The sequence below is a fragment of the Mus pahari genome, chromosome 19, assembly GCF_900095145.1.
Source record: "Mus pahari chromosome 19, PAHARI_EIJ_v1.1, whole genome shotgun sequence".
Lineage (NCBI taxonomy): Eukaryota > Metazoa > Chordata > Mammalia > Rodentia > Muridae > Mus > Mus pahari.
The window spans coordinates 57,614,227-57,637,832 of record NC_034608.1 but is presented as its reverse complement, the minus strand read 5'-3'; the positions used below and the strand labels follow the sequence as shown (position 1 = coordinate 57,637,832).

Sequence of the window (23,606 nt, the reverse complement as noted above, 5' to 3'; positions counted from 1 at the left end):
CCCCCACTCCCACCCCCACCTCTGCCCTCTCTCACTGTCGTGGAGTCTTGGTCACCTTCCCTACAGTAGGTTAGCCAGACACAAACCTCTGGAAGTCTTTGATAGCCTCTTAGACTTGGGAGCTCGGTATCTGTTTCAGTTGCTGGCCTTTGTAAGGTTAATGCATCTTTGAGTTTCATGGTTCCCCACTTCCTCCTCCTTTGGGTGGAGGAGGTGCTGGGGACAGAACTGGGTCTGCTACATGTTTGGCTGGTGCTCTACACACCCAGCCTTTATCCCAGTCCTTTTAACAGCGAGAAAACATGGCTGAGCAAACAGTGGTTCATTTGTTCCACTAGCTGACGGCTTAATGTTTGTTTGTCTGTAGTATTTTTGTGAAGCAGGTAGTCTGAGCAGAAGACCTCGTAAGGCTTTAAAGACCAGAGTTTATCTAGCAGGGGTGTTTTCATCACACACTTTCTGAGTTTATGTAAGTATTCTAAACATCCTTTTGCTGAGAGCCATAATGTTTAGACCTAGAACACACATAGCAGTGAGCGTGCACCATATTTTACACCGGGAAGTCTGCAGCCCGAACACATGAACTAACTTGCCCAAGAGCACACAGTTAAGTAGAGCTGGGAACACAACCTGTGACCTCGGTTTAGATTTTTTTTACCTTAAAGATTTTTTTTTTCTTCAGCTGTGACTGCTGCCCTGACTCTGAGCACCAGGACCTAGGGATGAAGGTGAAACAAATTTGTTAAGTTTCTCTAAAGAGTCTGAGGCTGAGGAATGGACTCAGTTCATGCAGTGTTTCCTACACAAATATAAAGACCAGGCTTCCATCCCTAGGACCCACACAAAAGGTGTAGTGGGGTGGCCTATGCCCCCAGGGCTGGGGAGGCCCGATGCAGGAGGATTCCTGGGGTTGGCTGGTCAGCCAGTAGATCCAAATTGGTGAGCTTTAACCTCAGGGAGAGAGGTAATGCAAAAGCCTTGTGAGGGTGACATCTGGCCTCTATACCACAAAGCTCACAAGTGCGTGCATGCACACATAGGCACATAGGATAGAACCAAGTATTATAAAAAACAATATTTGGTACTTTAAAGAATTTAATTCTAATAATTTTAGTTATCCTAGCAAGACTCTTTGGAGAGTTCATCAGCATCATAGGATTTTAAGGCCAGGGACATTTTCTAAAACTTGATTGAAGATGTCATTGCGCTTGGCTTTATCTAATAAAGCTTGTGAGCACTGACATGTTCCTATCCCCAGGAAAGGAAGTTCCATTGGTTGCCTTAATGATGGGGCTCCTAACCTGGATTCCAGGAGTAGCAGGAAAAAATGGCATTGGTTCTACCAGTAACTTAGCCTATGATTGTCTTCACTTCACAGGGCCATAGAACTATAGCCCCATGTTCTGTTCTCCAAGGTCTCTGGGCCTCGGATGCCATGAACCTCCCCAGCACTGAGCTTTTAAACATAACTCCACTACTGCACTTGGAAATTAATCTTAACTACCTCCCTCCCAAGTCCCATTAATCCTCCTGGCATATTTCTCTTTATGACATCATGTTCTTATCTGGTCACCAAACATGACTCATTTTATTATTCATCCTCAGTGATCCACAACAATTGGTTATAAAAACCCAAGACTCCACCCTTGGAGGTGATCCTTGCTCTCACCCCGACCGACCGTCCTCCTTCAGGAACTTAGGGTGAAGTTTGCTCTTCTGTGGGGTGAGGGGCTGGGACCTGGGACCACCTGCATCCTAGGCCGGTGCCTTGCCACCAAGCTGTGATCCCACGCAGGCTCCCGTTCATGGAGACAGTAACAGAAGACTGACAGTGACCAGGTCCCTGCAGCTAACGAGGGGTGAGAGCTTTCTGGAAGGCTTCCTATTGGCTTTATGCCACCAGCTTTTCCTCTGACTCTGACCCGCTTCTCACATTGCAAGATCAATTCGTTCATGTCTCATATAAGTATCTGTTGGGCACGTGTCATATGCCAGACACAAGGCTTGGTGCTGAGAAAATAGCCAGGACTAAGTCCCACCACAGCCCTGCTGTCCTCAAACCCATAATTGGGCAGGAGGCAGCTAACCATGCTAGGGTGTGGCCCGGGCCCTCAGGCAGTTCTTGGCACCTTTATCCTGGTGTCTCACCAGGATATGGAATTATATGGAGTGCCTTCCATATAAAGAGAATAGCGTGAAAAGCCTAGAGAGGTGAGGACAGTTGACTCATTCAAAGGAAAAAAGTGCAATATTTCTGAGCAAACAGTGTGGTGGGAGAGGGAGGCTGGGAAAGGAGCCGTGGTTAGAGCCTGGGACAAGGGCACAAGCCACTATGTGTTGTGGTACACTGTTGCTGACAGGTGTGTCACTGAATCAAGATGTCACTGTTTTCTGTAAGGGCTGGAAGAAGCCATCCTGTAGGGATCTCGTGTGATACATGGGTGAAGACTGTCGGGATCAGGAAGGAATCCTGAAGGTCTGGTATGACCTCGCTAATTGTCTCAAGTTTCTGTCAAGAGTTATTTCTTGACAAGAGTATCAAGCTAAGTCAAGTGTATTTTCAGTTTTTTATCACAGGGCACCCGGTTGGTCCCAGTTTTATGATGGCACAGAGAGGGTCAGGGAAATACACTTCTGAGTCTAAATACTCCTTCCCTCTCAGCTCAGCTTTCCCTCCAAGCTGGAAGCAAACTGATGTGTTTATAAAAAGATAATGAGAGGGGGGAAATGTTCTACGGAGATGTAGTCAGGTGTGGGGGAACGGGTGCCTCGGTGGGCCCATGGCGAGGCATCCCTTCCCCCAGCCCCCTGCCCGAGGTACCAGCCACAGGAAGGTATAGTATAGAATAGAGTTTATTAAGGGCATGGGGAGGGGAGTTAAAAGGAGTAGTAGAGGGAGGTAGAGAAAGAGAGAGAAAGGAGAGAGAGAGAAAGAGAGAGAAAGGAGAGAGAGAAAGGAGAGGAGTAGAGGCTGTCTGTGAGCATGTGGAGAGAGAGGGGGAAGGGACAAGAGGAAAGAGCAAGAGAGTGAGGAGGGGGCAAACAGCCCCTTTTATGGTGAGTCAGGCACACACTTTTGCCAGGTAACTGTGGGGCAAAGCTTAGACTGAATGCTAACAGAAACCCATAGGTTGTATATCTTAATCCTCAAAAACTTAATGTCTTCTTTGACCCGAGTAAAGGCAGTTAATTACACTAAGGATTTTGGGTTGTTTTTGCTGAGCTAGTGAGATTAAAAGTTGTTGTTGTGCCAGTAACAGTTTCCTTCAGATTGAAACACTCCCTGGGGGGGGGAGAGAGAGAGAGAGAGAGAGAGAGAGAGAGAGACACCGCCCCCGGGGGGGGGGGGGGAGCTCTTTAAGACTCAGGGAGTCCCTGAAACTGACCAGATGGCAGGCTCCTCCCTCCAGTTTATACGAGCAGTTAGGACTCCTCAGACCCTAACAGAAAAGCAGAGCTGCCAGGAAGAGAGGTTGGCCAGGCAATGAGCATCTGGTTGCCGGCTTTTTGTCAGCTTTTATCTGCAGTGGGTTTTTTTTTTTTGGTAATGTGGCTGTCTTTGAGTCATTTCTGCTCCTGTAAGTAGCTCCTTTCACCTGTACTCTGTAAGTGACCCCAATAAAATTCATCTGTGCACTGAGTTGGACTTTGGTGGTATTCTCAAATTTGGTATTTGATCCGTTGTTGGTGCCCTGTCTGGGGTAAGTAGATGCTTGTTCGCGTCTCCCCAGGAATAACAACATTTAGGCAAGTCTGGGGATGTGGTTGCAGTAGTATGCCTGCCTAATGTGCAAAGCCCTGAGTTTGATTCCAGAACCTGAGTAAGGGTATGTGTGTGTGTGTGTGTGGGGGGGGGTGTAGCTTAGCAACGGAAGGAAGTGCTGAAGACCAAAGCAGTATTAGAACAACATGCCTGAAGCAGTAGTATAGAGCCCTTTGTGAATGTGAATTCACAGCATGCGAATGAAATCTATTCAATTACAGTAAAAGTCATCAGACTGCATTCTTATATTTGGGGGGGGGGGGTTACTTTGGAGACTTCTTTTAGAATTGCTCTAGGCCTGAAAACCAGACAGTGTAAGAAGTGATGCACTTCCTCCTGAGGCAGTGCTGTCTGTGGCTCTGAAGCCAGGATGGGCCTCTCTGCTTTTTCCTTAGCTCCCTTCCTTATGGGTGGGTGCCCGCCTCAGGCTGAAAGCCAAGGAAACCAAGGGTGGGGTGGGGTGGGGGGCAGGTTCCTTAAGCTCCAGTCTCAGTCACATGGCTAAGAAGAGAGTCTGAGAAACTGAGTGATTTCTGTAGTTTCTGAAGTACACATAGGTGTGTCCATCCTCCAAAAGGCAGGGCAGTTATCCCTCAGAGCCTGTCACTGGAGACTTGGGAATGAAGGTGAGAGTATTATTTAACAAATGGAGTCTATAACAGACCTTGCGATTTTGGTTTTGGTTTTTCTTTTTAAATCTGAAATAAGACAAATTAGTTTTGGTGCCGATTATAAATATTTGTAATAATTCCACTTGTTGTTTTAGTTTGCTTTTCTGTTAGCGTAATAAAACTGATCAAAACCAACCTAGGAAAGAAGTGGTTTGTTGGCTTACAAGTCACACAGTGCATCATCAAGGGAAGCCTTGGCAGAAGCCTGGAGGCAAGAATGGAAGCAGAGCCCGTGGCGGAATGATGCTGACTTGCTTACCCACGTATGCTCAGCTGCCTTTCTTACCAGGCCAACTTGACAAGGAACAGCACTGCTGAGAGTGAACTGGACTCCTTGCACCAACTAGCAATTAAGAAAATGCACCTAGGCCAATCGGGTGGCACTAATCCCTCAATTAAGGGGCCCTCTTCCCAGGTATCTCCAGTTTGTGCCAAGTTGACCAAAACTGGTTTCAACTTTTAAGCTAATTTATTACTGGACAAAATGTTAATACTTGACTGTAGTTACTTAAAATACTTTTAACCTCCCATTTTAAAAAATAATGCATAAAGGAAGGTATTCTGTATTTCAGATCTGCCTTTTTATTACTTCAGTATTAGTAGAGCATTTATGGTGTTTATTCTATTCATGTGCTGTTAAGATAAATGTGTTTTTCTTTTACACCAACAAAATAAGTGTCAAAGAAGCCATTGTGGCTAGTTTCTATAATATATACATGTATATTATTGTATGTGTATATATGTATACGATAGAGAGTTGGTTGTTTGTAGATACATAAAGGGCCAGATTGAAGGATAACAGATCAGTAATCTATGTCTACCACACTTTACTGTCCTAATGTATATTTACGACCTTTTTGCTTCCTTGAGGAAGCCATCTTGATGACCTACTGGCCCCAATTGACAGTGGTTATTTACCAAGAGCATCAGAGAATCACCATAATTAAAATAAACACATTATTTCCAGGTGTTGTGGTACATGCCATTAATCCTAGCACCCCGCAGACAGAGGCAGGTAGGAAATTCAAGGTCACCTTGTCTGTATACCAAGGGCCAGGATACCCAGAGAAACAGGCAAAATACCCAACAGTATGGGTTGTGGCACTTTGGGTTAGCGTTAAAGATGTCTTAGAGCTAGCAGTGTGTACAGAGCCAAGCATGGTGTCAGACGTGTAATCTTAGCACTTGAGAGGCTGTGGCAATATGGAGAGAGGGAAGGGTCAGCGGTGTTGTACCAAGACCTCCTCTCTCTCCCACCCCACATAAGAACAGTGTATGCACGGCATTGCTTGCGACCTTGGGTAAAAAGGCAGCAGTTGGGGTTTCTGATGCCCTTTTTCTGCTTCCCATTACCTGTACTTACATTTATTTTACTTTTTTCTTTGATTTTATAGTTCTGGGGGAAAGTAAGACTATAAAAAACATTTTAGGGACTGTATTAGTTACTTTTTTATTGTTGTGATAAAATACCATGACCAAGGCAAACCTTTTTTTTGAAAGTTCGTCTCCTTTATTCATTTCTCTACAAATTCAGTGGCTCTGAACTCAGCTTGTTCCATCACAGACGAGAAAAATGCTTTTTTTAAAACTATAAGACTTCGTACTACAATCTTAGCCATCCTAAGGTCTTAAGTCTACGAAAATGTAGGAACATAAAACGTTTTGAAATTCAAAATTCTATTTTTTTAATTAACTTAATTTTTTTTTTAAAACTTATTCACTTTACATATTTATTGCTGCCCCCTCCTGGTCACCTCCTCCCACAATCCCTCCTCCATCCTTCCTGTCTCTGAGCAAGTGGGGACCCCCTGGGTATCCCCCCACCCTGGCACTTCAAGTCTGTGTGAGGCTAGGCACTTCCTCTCCCTCTGAGGCCAGATGAGGCAGCCCAGCTAGAAGAACATAGCCCAAGGACAGGCAGCAGCTTTAATGGAGGCAACTTTTGAAGAAAGGGTTTCCTTGGGATTATGGCTGCAAGGAATTAGAGTCCACAGTGGCTGAGCGCTGACCTGGGGGCAGGTGGCTGAAGCAACAGCTAAGAAGTGACATGTGAGCTGGTCTTGTTCCACAAGTGGGAAGCAGAGGGTGCTAACTGCAAGTCCTTTGAAACTTCAGCGCCCACCCCCTGCTGATACGCGGGCTAACTCTCCCCACACAGCCACCAACTGAAGACTGCGTTCAAGACTGATGGCGAATCTCACTGAAACCATCATGGGGTTGAGAGATTTGCCCTTTCCCCCATCCATGTCCTCTTTAACCTGGTTCTAGGTGCCTCCCACATCAAGGGCTGATATTCTGAGAATGGCATTCTCTTTTACTTTATTGTTTATGTAAATACGTATTCCTAACGTCAAAAGCTTTACCTGGCTCTCTGAAGTTTGGTTTCTTTTACAAGAAAATCTGTGCTTCATCATCATCATGAGGTTTGTTGGTTTTTTTTTGGGGGGGGGTTGGGGTTTTGGCTTGGGTTTTGAACAACTTTTGATACATTTTGGAGAGCCTGCTACCTCTCAGTGTGTTATATCCGCAAGTGTCTACACTCAGCTGTTGGGTTTCAGAAGTATCCTTTTATGATAAACTCAATGGCAACATGAACACTGGAGGTACCACCTGAGTCTACAAAGCCTCCCCTCCCCCGGGGTACGGCCTCAGAGGCAGAAGTGACACGTGAGCTGGCTTAGCTCAGGATGTAAGAAATCACAGGAGACCTGCTACTTACCGGTTTTAATTACTTTGGAGGAGTAACTACAAGAAGGCCCCGGCAAGCTGCTACAGCTTGTTTGGGAGGTCAGTTCCTAGTGGTGACAGAACAACGAGGTACTATTTCCTTCCATGTGTTTAATTAGAAAGGACACATTGTTGGTGCATGTTGTCATTGGCAAAAATTAAAAAGACACCCCTGGCATAAGCAGGCTTTTATGTCATTGAGCAGTTTTTTTAGGTCTCTAGTAAAACTGGCAAGTTGAAAGGATTAAAACAAAAACAAATCAAAAAAACCACAGCTAAGGTAGAGATGGCATCGTGGCGCATGCTTTAATCCCAGCAGTAGGGATGCTGAAGCAGATGTATGTCTGTGAGTTCAAACCCAGCCTGGTACACATAGTGAATTCTAGGATAGTTAAAGGCTATATACAAAGATACTGTCTCAAAACCACCACCACCACCAATACCAACAGACAAGATTGAGATATACCTCAGTTGGTCACCTGCCAGCCCAGAAAACATGGAGTACACTGGATTCAATCCCCAGCATGCATGGTGGCACATGCCTGCCATCTTAGAGTTTTGGAAGTAGAGGCAGGAGGATTAAACACTTCAACTCATCTTTGAATACAGATAGCTTTACGTTTAAGCTAATGTTTGCGGGTATGAGTGATAATTTAATTTTTTATAAGGTTGTATAGATGGCCACCGTTAAGTTGACAGAACTAGAATGCGTGTGTCCAGAATCCTGCGTGTTGCAGGCAATCTTTAGGCTCTATTGCACCTCGAGAAAGTTACAAGGCAGGTGACTAATCTGAAGAGCAGGTGAGTTTACGATGGGCTATTCTTGGAGACTCGGAGTGGAGCGGAGTGTGAAAGACGGTTCTAACGCTTTCCTCACAAGCCATTCCTAACTCCCCCTAGCCTCCTGCCCTTGCCCTCATTGCACCTGTCAGTCTGATGGCTCCCAGCTGGAATCCTGCACTGCACCAGGGCTTCTTAATCTATCTATGTGGGCCTCCTGTTCCATCCTGCTCTTCTCCAGCCTGTTCTCACAGTCTTGGGCCCCAGGTTTGGTGTCCTCAGGCCTCCTTCCCGACCTCTCTGCTGCGATTTTGCCCCTTTAGATCTTCCTTCCCTTCCCTGGGCCCCGCTCAGCATTGTTCTGTTTCCTAGAAGATAAAATATAGCGCAGTGCACATAGATGCCCTTGTTCCTGTTTATGTTCCCAACAGCTTCACTTTACTTTGGGATTGAGGGGCCTTGGGTCTCTGCCTCTTTGTGTTTTCTGGCTCTGTCTTCAGTTCCTGGCCACCTCCTTAACTTTTCTGTCTACCACATGTCAAGACTCTACCCTCTACTTAGGACATTCTCTGCCTGCACCCCACCCAACCGTGTACATGACTCCAGTATCTGAGTATAGTACCATTTCACACTCCCGAGCATGGTGACATCCTTCTGTCTGCTGCACAAGTTTCTCCTTTAAAAACAAAACAAAACAAACAAAACAACAACAACAAAAAACAAACAAACAAACAAACAAAAAACCAGGACCAGTTTATTAAGATGCATTCTGTAGACAGCTACAGAACAAGCAGCAGCCATTTAGATAACCATGGCATATCTGGGCGCTCATTTATATTAGAAAACATTCCCGTTGACTCTCATCTTAATACTTTAGCTTCATGGAGTGTTGCACGACAAGCATTCCCATCATCCAATACAAAGGAGATGGCGACCGAAAAAGCAAGTACAAGGTGGGGTTGTTAATAGTGCAGAAGACGGGACTCATCCGTCTGTCCAGGCTGGTGGAGGTTCAGGTTGTCTTGCTGTATCACAGAGCAGTGCCTGTGAGACGGCCTGTTGGACCCCCAGTGTCTCTCTCTTTGGCTCCACCTGTTACGGTAGATTGTATCATATCAAAGTTGGATGTGACCCAACAGGAGCCAGAGAGTCACAAGAGCAGGCACAGGAGCCAGAGATCCACTCGTTCTTACAGTCAGGAATCCTGTGAAAAATACTAAGCTAACAGCTATGATCTAAATGCTAAGGGCCTAGTGCAGACTCATCTAGGCCCCAGGCTTACTGCTTAGGTCTCTGTGAGCTTCTATGTGCCCTGCTTAGTTGATTTAGACAGCCTTGTTCTCCTAGTGTCTTCCGTCCATGTTTATCTTTCAGTAGTCTTTAGAGCACCTTTCTGCCCCAAGGATGCTAAAATGTAGGGGCAAAGCATCCGTGTGAGCACTAGCTGTACATCCCCGTGTTTGATGACTTGTGTGGGTGTTGTGCCTAGTAATGGGGCCCCACTGTTGGTCTTTGGAAAGCAACCATTTATCTTACCAATAGCCTGTGTTGTTTTGGAATTTCCATGGGACCCCTCTTCATCAACACCTCAACTGAATGCAACTCAGTCCCATCGCTGACAACTGAGACCCCATATTTCCTATTACAAGGAGTCCTAACTAAGACTCCCTTCATATACCCCAGGAAGTTTCTACTGCACTAGGTTTCCAAATGTCCCCCGAGTCCAGGCATCTCTCTCCCTCCACTCCATCTCCCCACAACTTGATCTCCATTTTCCTGTCCCCATCAGCCCCCAATCTGCCATTAAAAATCTATTGTTTCCCCCTCCCAGGGAAATCTATGTCCCCCTCCAGCCCCCACTGCCATGCCTCATACCTAACCTGATTCTACCGATTGTAGCTTGGTTATCATCTACTTAATGTCTAATATCCATTTATAAGTAAGTTTATATCTTATTTCTCTCTTTGGATGCTTTTTTTTTCTGGTTCACTAGCCTGCAAATTCCATGATATCATTTTTTTAATAGCTGAGTAATTCTCTATTGTGATATGTACCACATTTGATTTATCCATTCTTCTGTTGAGGTACATCTAGGCTGTTTTCAGTTTATGGATCTATTCTCATGTATTACTTACATTATACATGCACACATCCAGTTAGACTAGCACCATTTGTTGATGATGCTGTCTTTTTTCCAGTGTGTATTTCAGGCTTTACCTAATACAGGAGTCCATATGGGTGCTGGATCAATGTCTGGATCTTAGGTTCAATCCCAGTTGATCAATGTGTCTGTTTTTCTGCCAGTACCATGAGGGTTTTATTACTAATGCTCTGTAGTATGGCTTGAAATCAGGCGTGGTTAGAACTCCAGTTCTTTTATTGTTCAGTGTTGTTTTAGCTACTCTGGGATTTTTTTGTTTTTACATATGAAGTGGAGAATTGTCCTTTCAAGACCTGTAAAGAATTGTGTTGGAATTTTGATGGGGATTGCATTGAATGTGTAGATTGCTTTTGGTAAGATGGCCATTTTTACTGTGTTAATTCTACTGATCCATGGTCGTGGGAGATCTTTTCATCTACTTATATCTTCTTCAGCCACTTTCTTTAATGACTTGAAGTTTTTATTATACTTGTCTTTCTCTTGGTTTAGAGTAAGCCCAAGGTATTTTATATTATTTGAGGCTATTGTGAAAGGTGTTGTTTTCCTGACTTTTTTTTTTCCTAAGTTCACTTGTCATTTGTATATAGGAGGGCTTCTGGTTGTTTTTATATTTTTGTATGCATCTACTTTGCTGCAAGTGTGTTTCAGCTGAACTCCATGGTAGAATTTTTAGGGCCACTTATGTATACTATCTTACGTATACTATATGTTTATCATCTGCAGAAAAAGTATTTTGACTTCTTCCTTTCTAACCTGTATCCTCTTGATCTCCTTCAGTTATCTTATTGCTCTAAAACTTCAAGTACTGTATTGAATAGATACGGACAGAGTGAAGAACCTTGTCCTGTCCCTGATGTGGTGGAATTGCGAGCAGATATTTTTAGTTAAAACTTTCTGGAGGCCTGCAAGGTGACTCAGCAGGTAAAAGCACCTGCCACCAAGCCTGAAGACGTGGGCTCAATTCCACGACCCACATCTTGTTCAGATCTGTGCTCAGTTTTGTTTTCTGGTTTGTGCTTTACCATGCTAAAGCCATAGTCCATATGGACCAGAAGTGGTCGTGGTAGTTACTTTGTTGATAATTTATTTTATTTTTAATTTTCTAATCCTTTATTCTTATAGTTCAAAATTTTTATACACAATCTTTGTTCAAATTTAGATTACATTTTTGCATTTCTATGTCATAACCTTTAGCATTTACGTGTAGCTATATCATCCTAATGGGAATGTGGATTTGGCAACTGAATGTATAGTGATGTCTTTAGGAAAAAATTAATCAGTGAATGTTGAACTGATAGATTTATGTACTAGATAAGCACCAAGCACAGATGACAACACTAATATAATGCTTATATAACTAGATATGCAAAAATGCAAGAAGTACTTTCCTAAATATATATATTGGCAATTGTGAGCTTAACTGAGTTACCATTTTAAGTATATTATTTTATCAGTGCCTTCATGTAGCAAATACCCTGGCTAGAAGATAAATCAAATAAGGCAAGCACGAAATAGTTTTAATAATTCACGAAGTTCACAATATAATGTTTCTCAACTCAGATAACTATTCAGTTTTTTTTTTAATTTTCTTTCTTTATTTTTTTTACAGTCCAGATTTTAACCCCCTCCTGGTCCACCCTCTGACTGTTCCACATCCAATACCTTCCCCTCCCTATCCCTCAGCCCCACCCCCCACCCTACCAGACCTGTCCACTCCCTGGCTCCTCCAGTCTCTTGAGGGTTAGGTGCACCTTCTCTAAGTCCAGACCCAGCAGTCCTCTGCTGAATGTGTGTCGGGGGTCTCATATTAGCTGGTATATGCTGCCTGGGTGTTTGAGAGATCTCAGGGGTCCAGGTTAAATTGAGACTGCTGGTCCTCCTACAGGGTCACCCTCCTCCTCAGCTTCTTCCAGCTTTTCTCTAATTCAACCACAGGGGTCAGCAGCTTCTGTCCATTGGTTGGGTGTAAATATCTGCATCTGACTCTTTCAGCTGCTTGTTGGGTCTTCTATAGTGAGGTCATGCTAGGGCCCCTCTTTGTGAGTACTCCATACATAGCCTCAGTAATAATTTCAGGCCTTGGGGCCTCCCCTTGAGCTGAATCCCAATTTGGGCCTGTCGCTGGACCTCCTTTTTCTTGGGCTCTCTTCCATTTTTGTCCCTGCAGTTCTTTCAGACAGGAACAATTCTGGGTCAGTTTTTGACTATGGGATGACAATCCCATCCCTCACTTGATGCCCTGTCTTTCTGCTAGAGGTAGACTCTACAAGTTCCCTCTCCCCACTGTAGTGCTCTCCCCATTTAAGGCCCCCCTCCCTTTGAGTTTAATATCTCAGATGAAATGGATTCAATGAAGTCAGATCTTGTTCTGTTAGTACATTACATAGATATGATAAACAAAAAAGTTTATCTTTTAAAAATACAGCCACATTACTAAAACAGTAACATCCTTATTCTGATAAACATGTAAGGGCTCGGAAGGGAGAGATGGCCAGAGATGGCTTCATAGTATGCTAAATTTGTCGTGTAAACAGTAAAGCCCGCAGGGCTCAGGGGAAATCCTTGGCTTTCCATCTCTATGAGCCTGGGGCTTCGAGCATCACTGGAGATTTTCGTATTCTCTCTGATCCTCACGAATGAGGTCAGGGAAGGACATGTGAACTGGGTCGTCGGCTGCGGTGCAGGATTGCTCTCTTGAGGGAGTACAGTATGTAGAGCGAAGATTGAGGCCACCATGCACTTGTCCAGCCCCAGACACAGGGCGCCGCGCATGCGCAGTGGAAAGCGTGGTACTCAGGGAAAACAAGTCGCGGCACCGTTTCCTCCTTAGTTGTCAATTTTGTTCAAGCCCTTAACAGCACGTATCTTTAATCTCTTGTCTACATTGCCCTGGGAAAGATTCTGAGTAGATTGTATTCTCTTGCTGGCTAAGGGTTGAGTAAAGATTTAAGTGCACATAACACATGCATTTTTAAAAGAGCAAAAGACATGAAAGTGACTTGAAATGTCTTATTATTGTGGCTTCTAGTCCTTAGCCCAAGAAGGTAAACACTGCTAGTAGTTTTATATGCGGTACTTTCATGGGGTATTTGTAAGCCCCAAGGAATATTAACGAATATTTTCTCTAGAATGTTAACCTAAAAGATTGGTTTCAGACTGGAGATGTAGCTTAGTGGTGGAGGGTGGAGAATGCATAAGGCCCCAGTATGATCCCCGACACTGTGGGGAAAAGGGGGAGCAGCTGAGAGCTACTCCTCAAACTGTCATCCTTTAGTTTCAAAAGTCTGGTAAGTTTGCTATATATACATTTTGTTTCTATGTATGTAACAATTTACATAGCTATCCTGTCCAGTTTCCAGAGTGTGCGGTGGGGATAGCAGACTGTCAGTGGTCTGGATTCTAAATGAGTCTGTCCAGAGTTGTTTACACTCACCTGAACTAGCCTTACCTACCCTACAAAGGTATGGGAAGGATCGGGAAAAGGGTTGGCCTGGGTGACACATGCCTGTAGTGGCACAGCTCTGGAAGCTACGTTAGGGAACCAAATTCCTGAGCCCAGGAATTTGAAGCTAGCCTTGGCTAAGCTCAAAGAAGTGAGGAAAAAGAGGAAGTACCCTGAACTGTAAATACTGCCATTGTTATCTATTCTGTGACAAATATAATTTCTTAGAACATTACACTGGCTGATTTTATGCCAACTTGACACCAGCTAGAGTCATCTGAGACAAGGGAGCCTCAACTGAGAAAATGCCTCCGTAAGGTCAAGCTGTTGGACATTTTCATAATTAATTCTTAATTAGTGGGAGGGCCCAGCCCATTGTGGGTGGTGCTATCCCTGGGCTGCTGGTCCTGGATGCTATAAGAAATAGGCTGAGCAAGCCAAAGGCAGTAGTGAGCAGAACTCCCCCAGGACACTCGGGCTTCTGCCCAATTTGAGTTCCTATCCTGACCTCCCTCAGTGATGAACTGTTTGATCGGCATCTAAGTTGAAATAAACCTTTTCCTCCTCGGGTTGCTTTGGTCATGGTGTTTCATCACAGCAGTAGTAACCCTAAAAGGCTACTGTTAAGGAACGGGTAATGTAGATCCACTGTTAAATATTTATGTTTTTGTCATTAATATAGTAAGTGATTCATAATTTATTTTTCTGGACTAATTTTATGGCAATATCAAGCTTAATATAGTCTGTATCTAGAGAAGTGGCAGTTAATGACAAACAACTTGAAAACTCCATCTCATAAAGAATGAACGATATTTTCCTGGTCTCTGAGTACTGTAAGACACAATGGGAGTCTTCGTCAGTTTAAAACTGAGGCTTATCAAATCTTAGGAACCACCTAAAGGAGCCACAGGAAACGAGGGTACTTTTATCTGATACTTAAAATATTGTTTTGAATGTAACTTATATTTAAATATTTTTAGTGTAAGCAAGAGCTATTGGATCCTAAGCCAGAAGTCTTTCCTGTCTCCCAAGCATTCTTGAATGATAGTTTGTGGATCCTTAAAAAATGAGAGGGAAAACCTTACTGCTTAAAAAGTTCTGTCAAATTCAGAAGTGGATATCCATTGGACAGAGGTCAGGGTCCCCAATGAAGGAGCTAGAGAAAGTACTCAAGGAGCTGAAGGGGTCTGCAAGAACTAACCAGTACCCCCTGAGTTCCCAGGGACTAAACCACCAACCAAAGAAAACACATGGTGGTACTCATGGCTCCAGCTGCATATGTAGCAGAGGATAGCCTAGTCGGTCATCAATGGGAGGAGAGGCCCTTGGTCCTTTGAAGGCTCTATGCCCCAGTATAGGGGACTGCCAGGGCCAGGAAGCAGGAGTGGGTGGGTTGGTGAGCAGGAGGGGGGAGGGGAATAGGGGGTTGTCAGAGGGGAAACCAGGAAATGTAAATAAAGAAAATATCTAATTAAAAAAAAAAAAAGAAAAGTTCTGAAAAATTTGTCAATGCAGAATGTGGACGGATGCTGCCATGGGGGCTAGTTGTCACAACAAGGAAACATTTTACTTTTTTTTAGTTTCATGTGCCTTTTTTTTCATATTTATATTTGTTTTGATTGTTGGACCTGTTTATTTCCAGACACCAAGCAGTAGGCTTCCTGTTTTATCCAGAGCAACTTGACGTTTGGAATGCTTCCAAAACTGCAGAAAAGATTTTCATTTAGAACCGGTTGTTCCCAGAGCACAGGATGGGAAGTGAACACTCTTTCCAAACGTAGATGAATCTGGAATAGTAGCGTGCATTTGAGAACATTTTTACACTCGTTTTTTTTTTTTTTTTTTTTTTTTTTTTAACTTGGGGAACGAAGTTTGCACTTGTTGTTAAATGAGGCAATGTATCCGGGCACACACTGCTTTTCACAGTAACCTGGGAGGAGCAAAGTGCGGGATCTCCAGTGTATGTGCTGGTTCATTCCATTCCGAGTGACATCTACAGAGTGGACTGTGACAATGACCAGAAAGACAGCAAGGAAGGCAGCTCTGTGGGGGGACGTTTGTGGAAAGGGCACAGGGGGCCTTGAGGTGAAGGAGGAAGGGGTCCCTGGGAAAGTGGGAAGGTTTCAGGGTGGTGGGGGGCGGTCCAGTAAGCAACTGTGAGGAACTTATTAAAACTTAAATTATCTATGAAATACTATAATGAAGTCTATTACTTAGCATGCTAACAAACAAACAAAAATCACACACATACTCATTTATTTGGAAGCAGACTCTCAATGTGCCTCCTCAGTTGGCCTACAAAATCTCTGTAGACCAGGCTGTCTTGGAACTTACAGAGATCCACCTGCCTCTTCCCCCCTTCCCCCAAGCACTGGGATTATAAAGTGTGTGCCACCATGCCCAGTCTAACAAATTTTTTAAAAAGGAAACTGCAGGAGGAAAGAAAAGCATTTCTAGTTCAATAATCTGAATTTTTCCTCAGTGATATCCCATGATTTCTCTCTCTCTCTCTCTCTCTCTCTCTCTCTCCTCTCTCTCTCTCTCTCTCTCTCTCTCTCTCTCTCTCTCTCTCTCTCTCTCTCTCTCTCCTCTCTTTAAATCTCTGCTTTTTAATCATACCCTTTCATCTTCTATTTGAGAACACAAGGGGATTTAAACTGCATCCTGGATTTAAGTGCACTACTGGCTAGCTTCAGCATTTATTTCTCCAAAATGCAAAACTGTTTGAATAGTGTGTGTTAGTTCCGCCTACTGTATAATTGTCTTGTGCTTTGTTCAGCCTGTGTCATGAGTGCAATGCCACTCTTAACTTCTTCTCATCTCCGGTATAATTTGCTGCATCACTACGATACCAGATTCACATCCATTCTCTCTCCCCCTCCTCCCCTTACATGCACACACATGCACATACACACAGGCATAAGGGCATAGAAAGAAAGGTTATAATCTCTCTGATGAACGTAGATGCAGAAATTCCCAATGAAATACTGGCCAACTGCATTCAAGATCATATCAAAAACATCATTTATTCTGATCAAGTTTTTACCCCAGAGATTTAGGGATGGCTCAGCCTACAAAAATCAATAAATGTAACTCATCTCACAAAGGGACTTAAAGACAGAAATCGCAGGATTACCCCAGGATTACCCCAAGAGACGCAGAAAAGGGCCTTTGACTTTCCGATTTCTTTGTCAATTTAACTGGAAGAGTAAAAACTATGAAGTGGAGTTAGAGGGATGGCTCAGCAGGTAAAAGTGACCTCATGAACACAGACTTCAATGGTGAATTAAATATAAAGGCCACGAAATCACTATTTTTGCCTCCTCCCCCCACCCCCAGTGTTTTATGTTTCTGAGTTGCTAAGTCTGTTTGGCTCATGTCCATAACTCCCCATGAATCTTGACGGTGAGAACTAAAGCCATTGGCCTATGGTGTTTATGAATTCCACCCATCCTGATCCCCTATCAACTCCAGCCTGCCACCATGCGTACGTCCCGACGTAAACATGGTTCAGATGCTCTCGTGTGGCACAGTAGGCTGGTTTTGAACCCCATGTGGTGGTGGTTATAAAAATGAGTTACCCTCACGCATCTTTGTGCTTTTCTTTCCTTCCTCTTGCAGTTGAAAAGGGCAGGCAGAAGAACCCCAGGAGCCTGTGCATCCAGACCCAGACAGCTCCAGATGGGCTGGCCTCCGAGAGAACGCTTGAGTTGGCCCAATACAAAACAAAATGTGAAAACCAAAGTGGATTTATCCTGCACCTCAGACAGCTTCTTTCCCGTGGTAACACCAAGTTTGAAGCGCTAACAGTTGTGATCCAACACCTCCTGTCTGAGGTAAGGATATCTATCAACCCTCACGGGGGTGGGGGGTGGGGGGGGGATGCTTGTCCTACAAATATGTTTAAGTTAATGACTGGAAGAACTGGAACTCCATTTCTCTACTCTCTCTCTCTCCACCCCAATCCCCATATGTGCGTGTGCATGTGTGCAGGTATACTCATGTATGTTTACCCATGTGTGTTTATGATGGAGACTAGAGAAAGATCTCATCATTCATTTTCAGAAAGCCATCTACCTTCATGTAGAGACAGGGTTTCTCACTAGCATGAAACTCTCCTCGTTGGTCTCGCTGGCTCGCAAGCAAATCCCAGAAATCTGCCTGTCTCCAACACCCCCAATACTCCAGCCCACGAAACTGCTTGGCTTTTTAAAACTGAGGGTCCTAGAGATTAAACTTAAGGAATTTGTGCTTATGACCAAGCTAACCCCATGCCCCAAACTATAATTTTATCACCCACTTCCTACTCGTGCCAGTCTCTAGATAGAGTTGGAGTTACAATAACTTTCTGTTTTCTTCCCTCCTTCCTTTTCTTATGTGTGGTGGACAAGTCTGTGTCCATGCGGGTGCCAGCGCCTGTGCGTACAGAGGTTAGAGCAGGACGGTGGTCCTAGTGCTCCATTCTCTAGTGCTCCCCACATTACTTTTTGAGACACGGTTCCTCACTGAACCTTTAACTGGAGGTGTTTCAGCAAGGCTGGCTGCTGGACTAGAGGATTCCCAGGACCCACCTGACTTCCTCTCCAAAGGCTGTGGTTACGGGCACTCATGACCATGCCTGGCTTTTTACATGGGCATTGGGGATTTGAACTCAGGTCCACTTGCTTTGACAGCAAGCACTCTAAACTGCTGAGCCATCTTCTTCAAATATGTTCTTTTTTTAAATTTTTTTATTTTTATTTTTTATACTCCATATTTCCCCCCCATCCACCCTCTGACTGTTCCACATCCCATACCTCCTCCCCACCCTCCTGTCTCCATGTAGATGCCCCTACCCCCCCCACCCACCTGACCTCTAAACACCCTGGGGCCTCCAGTCTCTTTTTTTTTTTTTTTTTTTTTTTTTATTTATTATATGTAAGTACACTGTAGCTGTCTTCAGACACTCCAGAAGAGGGCATCAGATCTTGTTAGGGATGGTTATGAGCCACCATGTGGTTGCTGGGATTTGAACTCTGGACCTTCGGAAGAGCAGTCGGGTGCTCTTACCCACTGAGCCATCTCACCAGCCCCGGCCTCCAGTCTCTTGAGGGTTAGTACATCATCTCTGAATGAACACAGACCCAGAACTCCTCTACTGTATGTGTATTGGGGTCCTCATATCAGCTGGTGTATGCTGTCCGTTTGGTGGTCCAGTGTTTGAGAGATCTCGGGGGTCCAGATTAAGTGAGACTGCTGGTCCTCCTACAGGATCGCCCTTCTCCGAAAATAAGTTCTTATGTCCCTTTCCCTCCCGGTCTCTTCACTGGAACGATGGTAGTGAGATGATAATTGCCTATGCTACTTATTTTATAGAACTCCAGATTTACAATAGTATAAAAGTCTCATTCCACTCACCTTTTTATAGTCTAAATTAAATACACTTTCCCTCATGGTTAATGCTTTGGAAAAGGAAGTCGTTCTTTCCTTCAAAGGTCATCCCGTTCCCACCTGGTTGATCACTGGGTTCTGATAGCCCCTTAAGCTTCAAGCCTTCTCTCTGCATTCCTTCCCAAGCACTGCTAACAGTTATAGCCTTGGCAGAGCAGTCCATCCTATTGACTGTCCCCTAGTGGTTCTCTACTGTCCCTAGATGATCTGATGTGGTCGGCAGGACTCTAAGAAGGACATTGAGCATCTATGAAATAATCAATGTGAATTGAGCAATAGGTGTCTAGATTTTTAAACACATGCTATTTAAAGACTTAGAATTTAAAAATATATATGGATATGTATTATTGATATTTTATATTGATTAGATTGTATATATTTGAGTCAAGTTAAAAAAAAAAAACAAAACTATTAAAGGAGGCTGGAGAGATGGCTCAGCCATTAAGAGCACTGACTGCTCTTCCAAAGGTCCTGAGTTGAAATCCCAGCAACCACATGGTGGTTCACAACCACCTGTAATGAGATCTGACGCCCTTTTCTGTAGTGTCTGAAGACAGCTATAGTGTACTTACATAGAATAAGTAAATAAATCTTTTTTTTAAAAAACTATTAAAATTAACTTTTTAAAAAATGTGCTGGCTGGGAAATTATTGCATTATGGGTATTTGTTAGGATGGATTCTGATTTGCCAACGTGGACTGTAAGAGTTTATAATTTGACATTAGTGTACTTTTAAATGTGACCCTCACTGTCAAGTGCTCAGCTGTGCCGTGGGGCTGTGAGAGATCAGCAGGAGGGAGTTAATGTTTGTTAGTCATACCCAGCACTTAGTAAGGTCTGATTTCATCAGACCTTTGCTTACATTATCCGTAACGAATGGGAACTTACAAATAAAACCAAGGCGCAGAGTTTGGCCACTGCAGACAGCAAGCAGTGTCGGTCCTGACCACGCTTTCCCCAGATTCCTGCATGTTCGGACCTCCATAGGTAAGCATTCGTGCATCACGACCTGCACCCAGTGTGCACAGACTGATTCAGTGCTAGTTGAATAAAGTCGGCTGTCCTGCCTTCACTGGCCCCCAGTGAGCATAGGCCCAGGAATGCACTGGAGAAGGAGGTAGGAATCTCCCATCTGACTTCCTTAGTCTTTCAAAGGACCTCTTTTGGAAAGAGTATCCTACAGAATATATATAAGTAGTGTTAATAAGAGACTTTTTGGACCAGAGGAAGTGGCTCCTAAACCCAATCCATGTAGTCCATCAGGTGTTCCGTTGAGGATCAAACTGATGTAGCACTTAATTAAAATGGCCCTGGGTTTAGTATACTGAGTGATATACAATACACCCTTAAGGAGTTTCAAGAGCCTTTTTGTAAAGATCCATGTGTTTTTTTTTGGGCCCATTGCTATTGAGTGAGGCAAGTGATGGAGCTAGTGGCTCATGCCATCATAGACGAGGTGGGGAGAAAGATAGAAGTGGGGAGAGAGGAAGGGAGGGAGAGAGGTGGAGAGGGAGAAAAGGGAGAAAAAGAGAGGGAGGGGGAGAAGGAGGAAGGAAGAGACTGGGCACAAACTATACCCTTTAAAACCCCACTTTGTGTAAGTAACTTCTAATCAGGTTCTACCTCCTAACAGCCCATTCAGCTCTGACTTCATGAGTGGACTAACCCACTGATGAAGTTAGCATTCTCATGATCCATGTCTCATGATCCAGGGCCAGCATGCTGGGGTGTCAAGACTTCAGTGCCTGTGTGTTTTTACACAGCAGAATGGCTATGTAACAGCGACCTTAACGAATATCAAACCCAGGGACCTCCTCCTTAAGGAGACTCCAGGGGCTTCTCGCTCTACCTTTTACCCACCCTCTGGACTCCAGGAGCTTATACTTCCTTTTGTTTCCCTATATGATAACTCCTCACTCTGTGCTTGCTTCTGCTTTTAAAAGAAATAGCATATTTTATTATTTTAGCTGTTTGTTATGTGTATGTCCTTGCACCACTTGTCTGTAGTGTCCCCAGAAGCCAGAAGAGAGGGTACCAGAATTGTGGATAGTTGTAAACTGTCCTTAGTTGCTGAGAATTGAACTTGAACCCGAGGTTCTCTGGAAGAGCAAGCCAGGGCTCTTAACCACTGAGTCATTTCTCCAGCCCCTATTTTGGCTCCTTAAGATGAAAGTTCATTGATAGCAGAGTCTGCTTCCAGTTCCTTCTTGTAAAACCACCCCAAGAATTGAAGTTGACAGTTCAGACAATACCTGAGTGGACGAGCGAAGGGCGAGGGTGGAACTGCAGAAACAGCTTACAAATGCGCACAGAATCCCCATGTTGGATGTTCTTCGCTCCTTCTCGGTTTTATGATCCATCGGTGAATGTTCGCTAGTTGCCTAGTGTGTACAAGGCACTGTTAGGAAACAGCTGAAAGGGAAAGACTTGGATGGGATAAACTGAGCAATTAAAAAATCCCCTTAACCCTTCACATAGTTCTCCTGTACCCACCGTTGAAACATTTGGACCCTATTAGCCAGCATTGCTGTTAGTAACCCTAGAGTCCTCATCAAAGGGTCTCTAGGCATATTTCTTGGTAAGGTAAAACAAGACCAGATAGTTTCTTTTACATATAGAATCTAACCTAGGCTAGTACCTATCAATAAATAAATAAATAAATAAATAAATAAAGGTTTTAAATGATGCTAATAGTCTACATCTCTCTCAGATTTAAAGGTGCAGGGGTGGGAAGGAGGTGTCCACAATGATAAAAGTATGAACTGTCTGATGCAGCTCTTTCCTGTAATAGTTCCTGTGTCGCTGATGCCATTCAGTAGCCTGCAGGAGTCAGGCACACTGGTGGGATGACAGCCAGCACTAAGTGCTTGCATTCCAGCGACCCTAATTAAATTACGGAGAATCCCGTTGTTTGTTTGTTTTTTTTTTTTGCTTTCCTTAGAGCGCTTTATATATTTAATGCATGAATTTGAAAGCATCTTTGTGTGGATTCCCACCGTTCTCTCTAGTCTGTGTGTGTCTGTGGGGTGGGGGGCGGGGCTGCATGTTATAGTACAAAGATAATCAAATAAACCTCTGGATTATAAATGGTTTATCATCTATGACAGAGACACTAATCTAAGCAGATGAAAAAAAAATCGGTCTCTTAACTGCCAGAATGTATTTTATCATCTTGAGTAAATAAGTACATTTAAAGGGCAAGCAACCCAGACAGCCATGCAGAAACTAATAGTATGTCTGTCGGAGTCTGGGCTCTATGGTCTGCATTTTTGAGTAGATCATATTAAAGCCCCGGGTTTCCCATAGTCCCAAGCTGCTTCGCCTCAGATGATGTCATCTGCTTTGATTGATGACCAAAGAATTGGTCCTGGACATTGCCCTCCTAAGTACCAGGAGCCTTGAAGGCAGGAGCTATGTCTTAATTTTCTTACATATCATTATGGTATAGGATATAAAATGTGCTCGGTTATATGAGTAATTACTCATTAATTCAAAAAGATAAATGTCCCTTCTGGGCATTGGGGGGGGGGGTGAGGGGGCAGGGGATGTAGGCTTCCCAGAAAGTGTATAGAATGAGTCAGGTTAAGAAAGCCAGTCATCCCAAGAGGGTGGCATGGATGGGTCCTGGGAAGGACAGCTTCTGACTTGGATGGAAGATCTCGGGATGCTGAACAGGCGCTGAACAATTCTAGTTCATGGGAGCACACACAAGCACACAGGCAAGCACCCACTCATGCTTGCTACATGTATGTATGTATGTTGTGGTTGCTGGAGGAAGAACTCTGCCTCCTGTATGGGTGCTACCTGAGTTCCACCTTCAGTCCCAGTGTCCTTTGTAACATACTCAATAGGAGGCTCTTTTGAGAAGGGCGTTTATACACAGAAAATATTGAATAACAGCCCTCTAGGGTATAAAGAAACCCCATCTATGCTTGAGTACTGGGCTCTAAAGAACCAGGACTAGAGCAAAGGTGACACCAAGGGCAAAAGCCATTGTGAAGGAAGAGTGGGCTGGCTTTCCCCCACCCCCACTTCCGGCCATTGAGGCACAGTGACAAGTGACCTTGATGTCCTCACCGCTGGACCTCACTGGAGAAGGCTGTGAGGGTGGTTAAGGGAAGTGAGTTAGGACAGATGTCAACACTCTCACTGAAATCTGTCACCTCCAGAAATCCACCAATAAGCTAACCACCCCTCGTGTGTTTATGGAGGGAGGGAGGTGTGGCTTTTCCAGAGTCCTTTGAAGATAGGCATCTGTAGCTTTGGCCATCTCCCTTTCAGTTTTCTTGTCCAAGTGATAAGATTTCCTTGTCCTTTTACCCCCTTTTGTTTGCAACTTGGCTGCTGTGGGAAAGGGGACTCTGAAGCAGGGTCACAGTTTGACTGACTGCTCATGTCTACTAGAGCTGTCCCCGCTTTCCTCTCCACTGACAGAAGCTGCCATTTACCCAAAGCATTTGAATAAAATTTAAGGCTTGACATGACAGTACTCAACAGTCAGGCGGTAGTGGCACGTGCCTGTAATCCCAGAACTTGGGACACTGGGGCAAAGGAAGTAATGAAGAAGGAGAGAAAAAAGAGAAAAACGTATCTGTGGGTTATTATTTTATTGTTCTCAAACTTTAGTTTTTG

General features: G+C 44.1%; 1 protein-coding gene across 6 annotated transcripts in view; it reads left to right on the top strand.

Annotated features, from left to right (window-relative positions):
• Positions 1-23,606, top strand: part of Mtus1 (microtubule associated scaffold protein 1) — a 150,179-nt gene that overhangs the window by 98,875 nt on the left and 27,698 nt on the right. For all 6 annotated transcript variants that reach the window (XM_029532078.1, XM_021218675.2, XM_029532080.1 and 3 more), the window contains one exon: positions 17,166-17,380. In XM_029532078.1, coding sequence (XP_029387938.1) covers positions 17,166-17,380 — 215 coding nt within the window. The remainder of the gene's footprint in view (positions 1-17,165; positions 17,381-23,606) is intronic.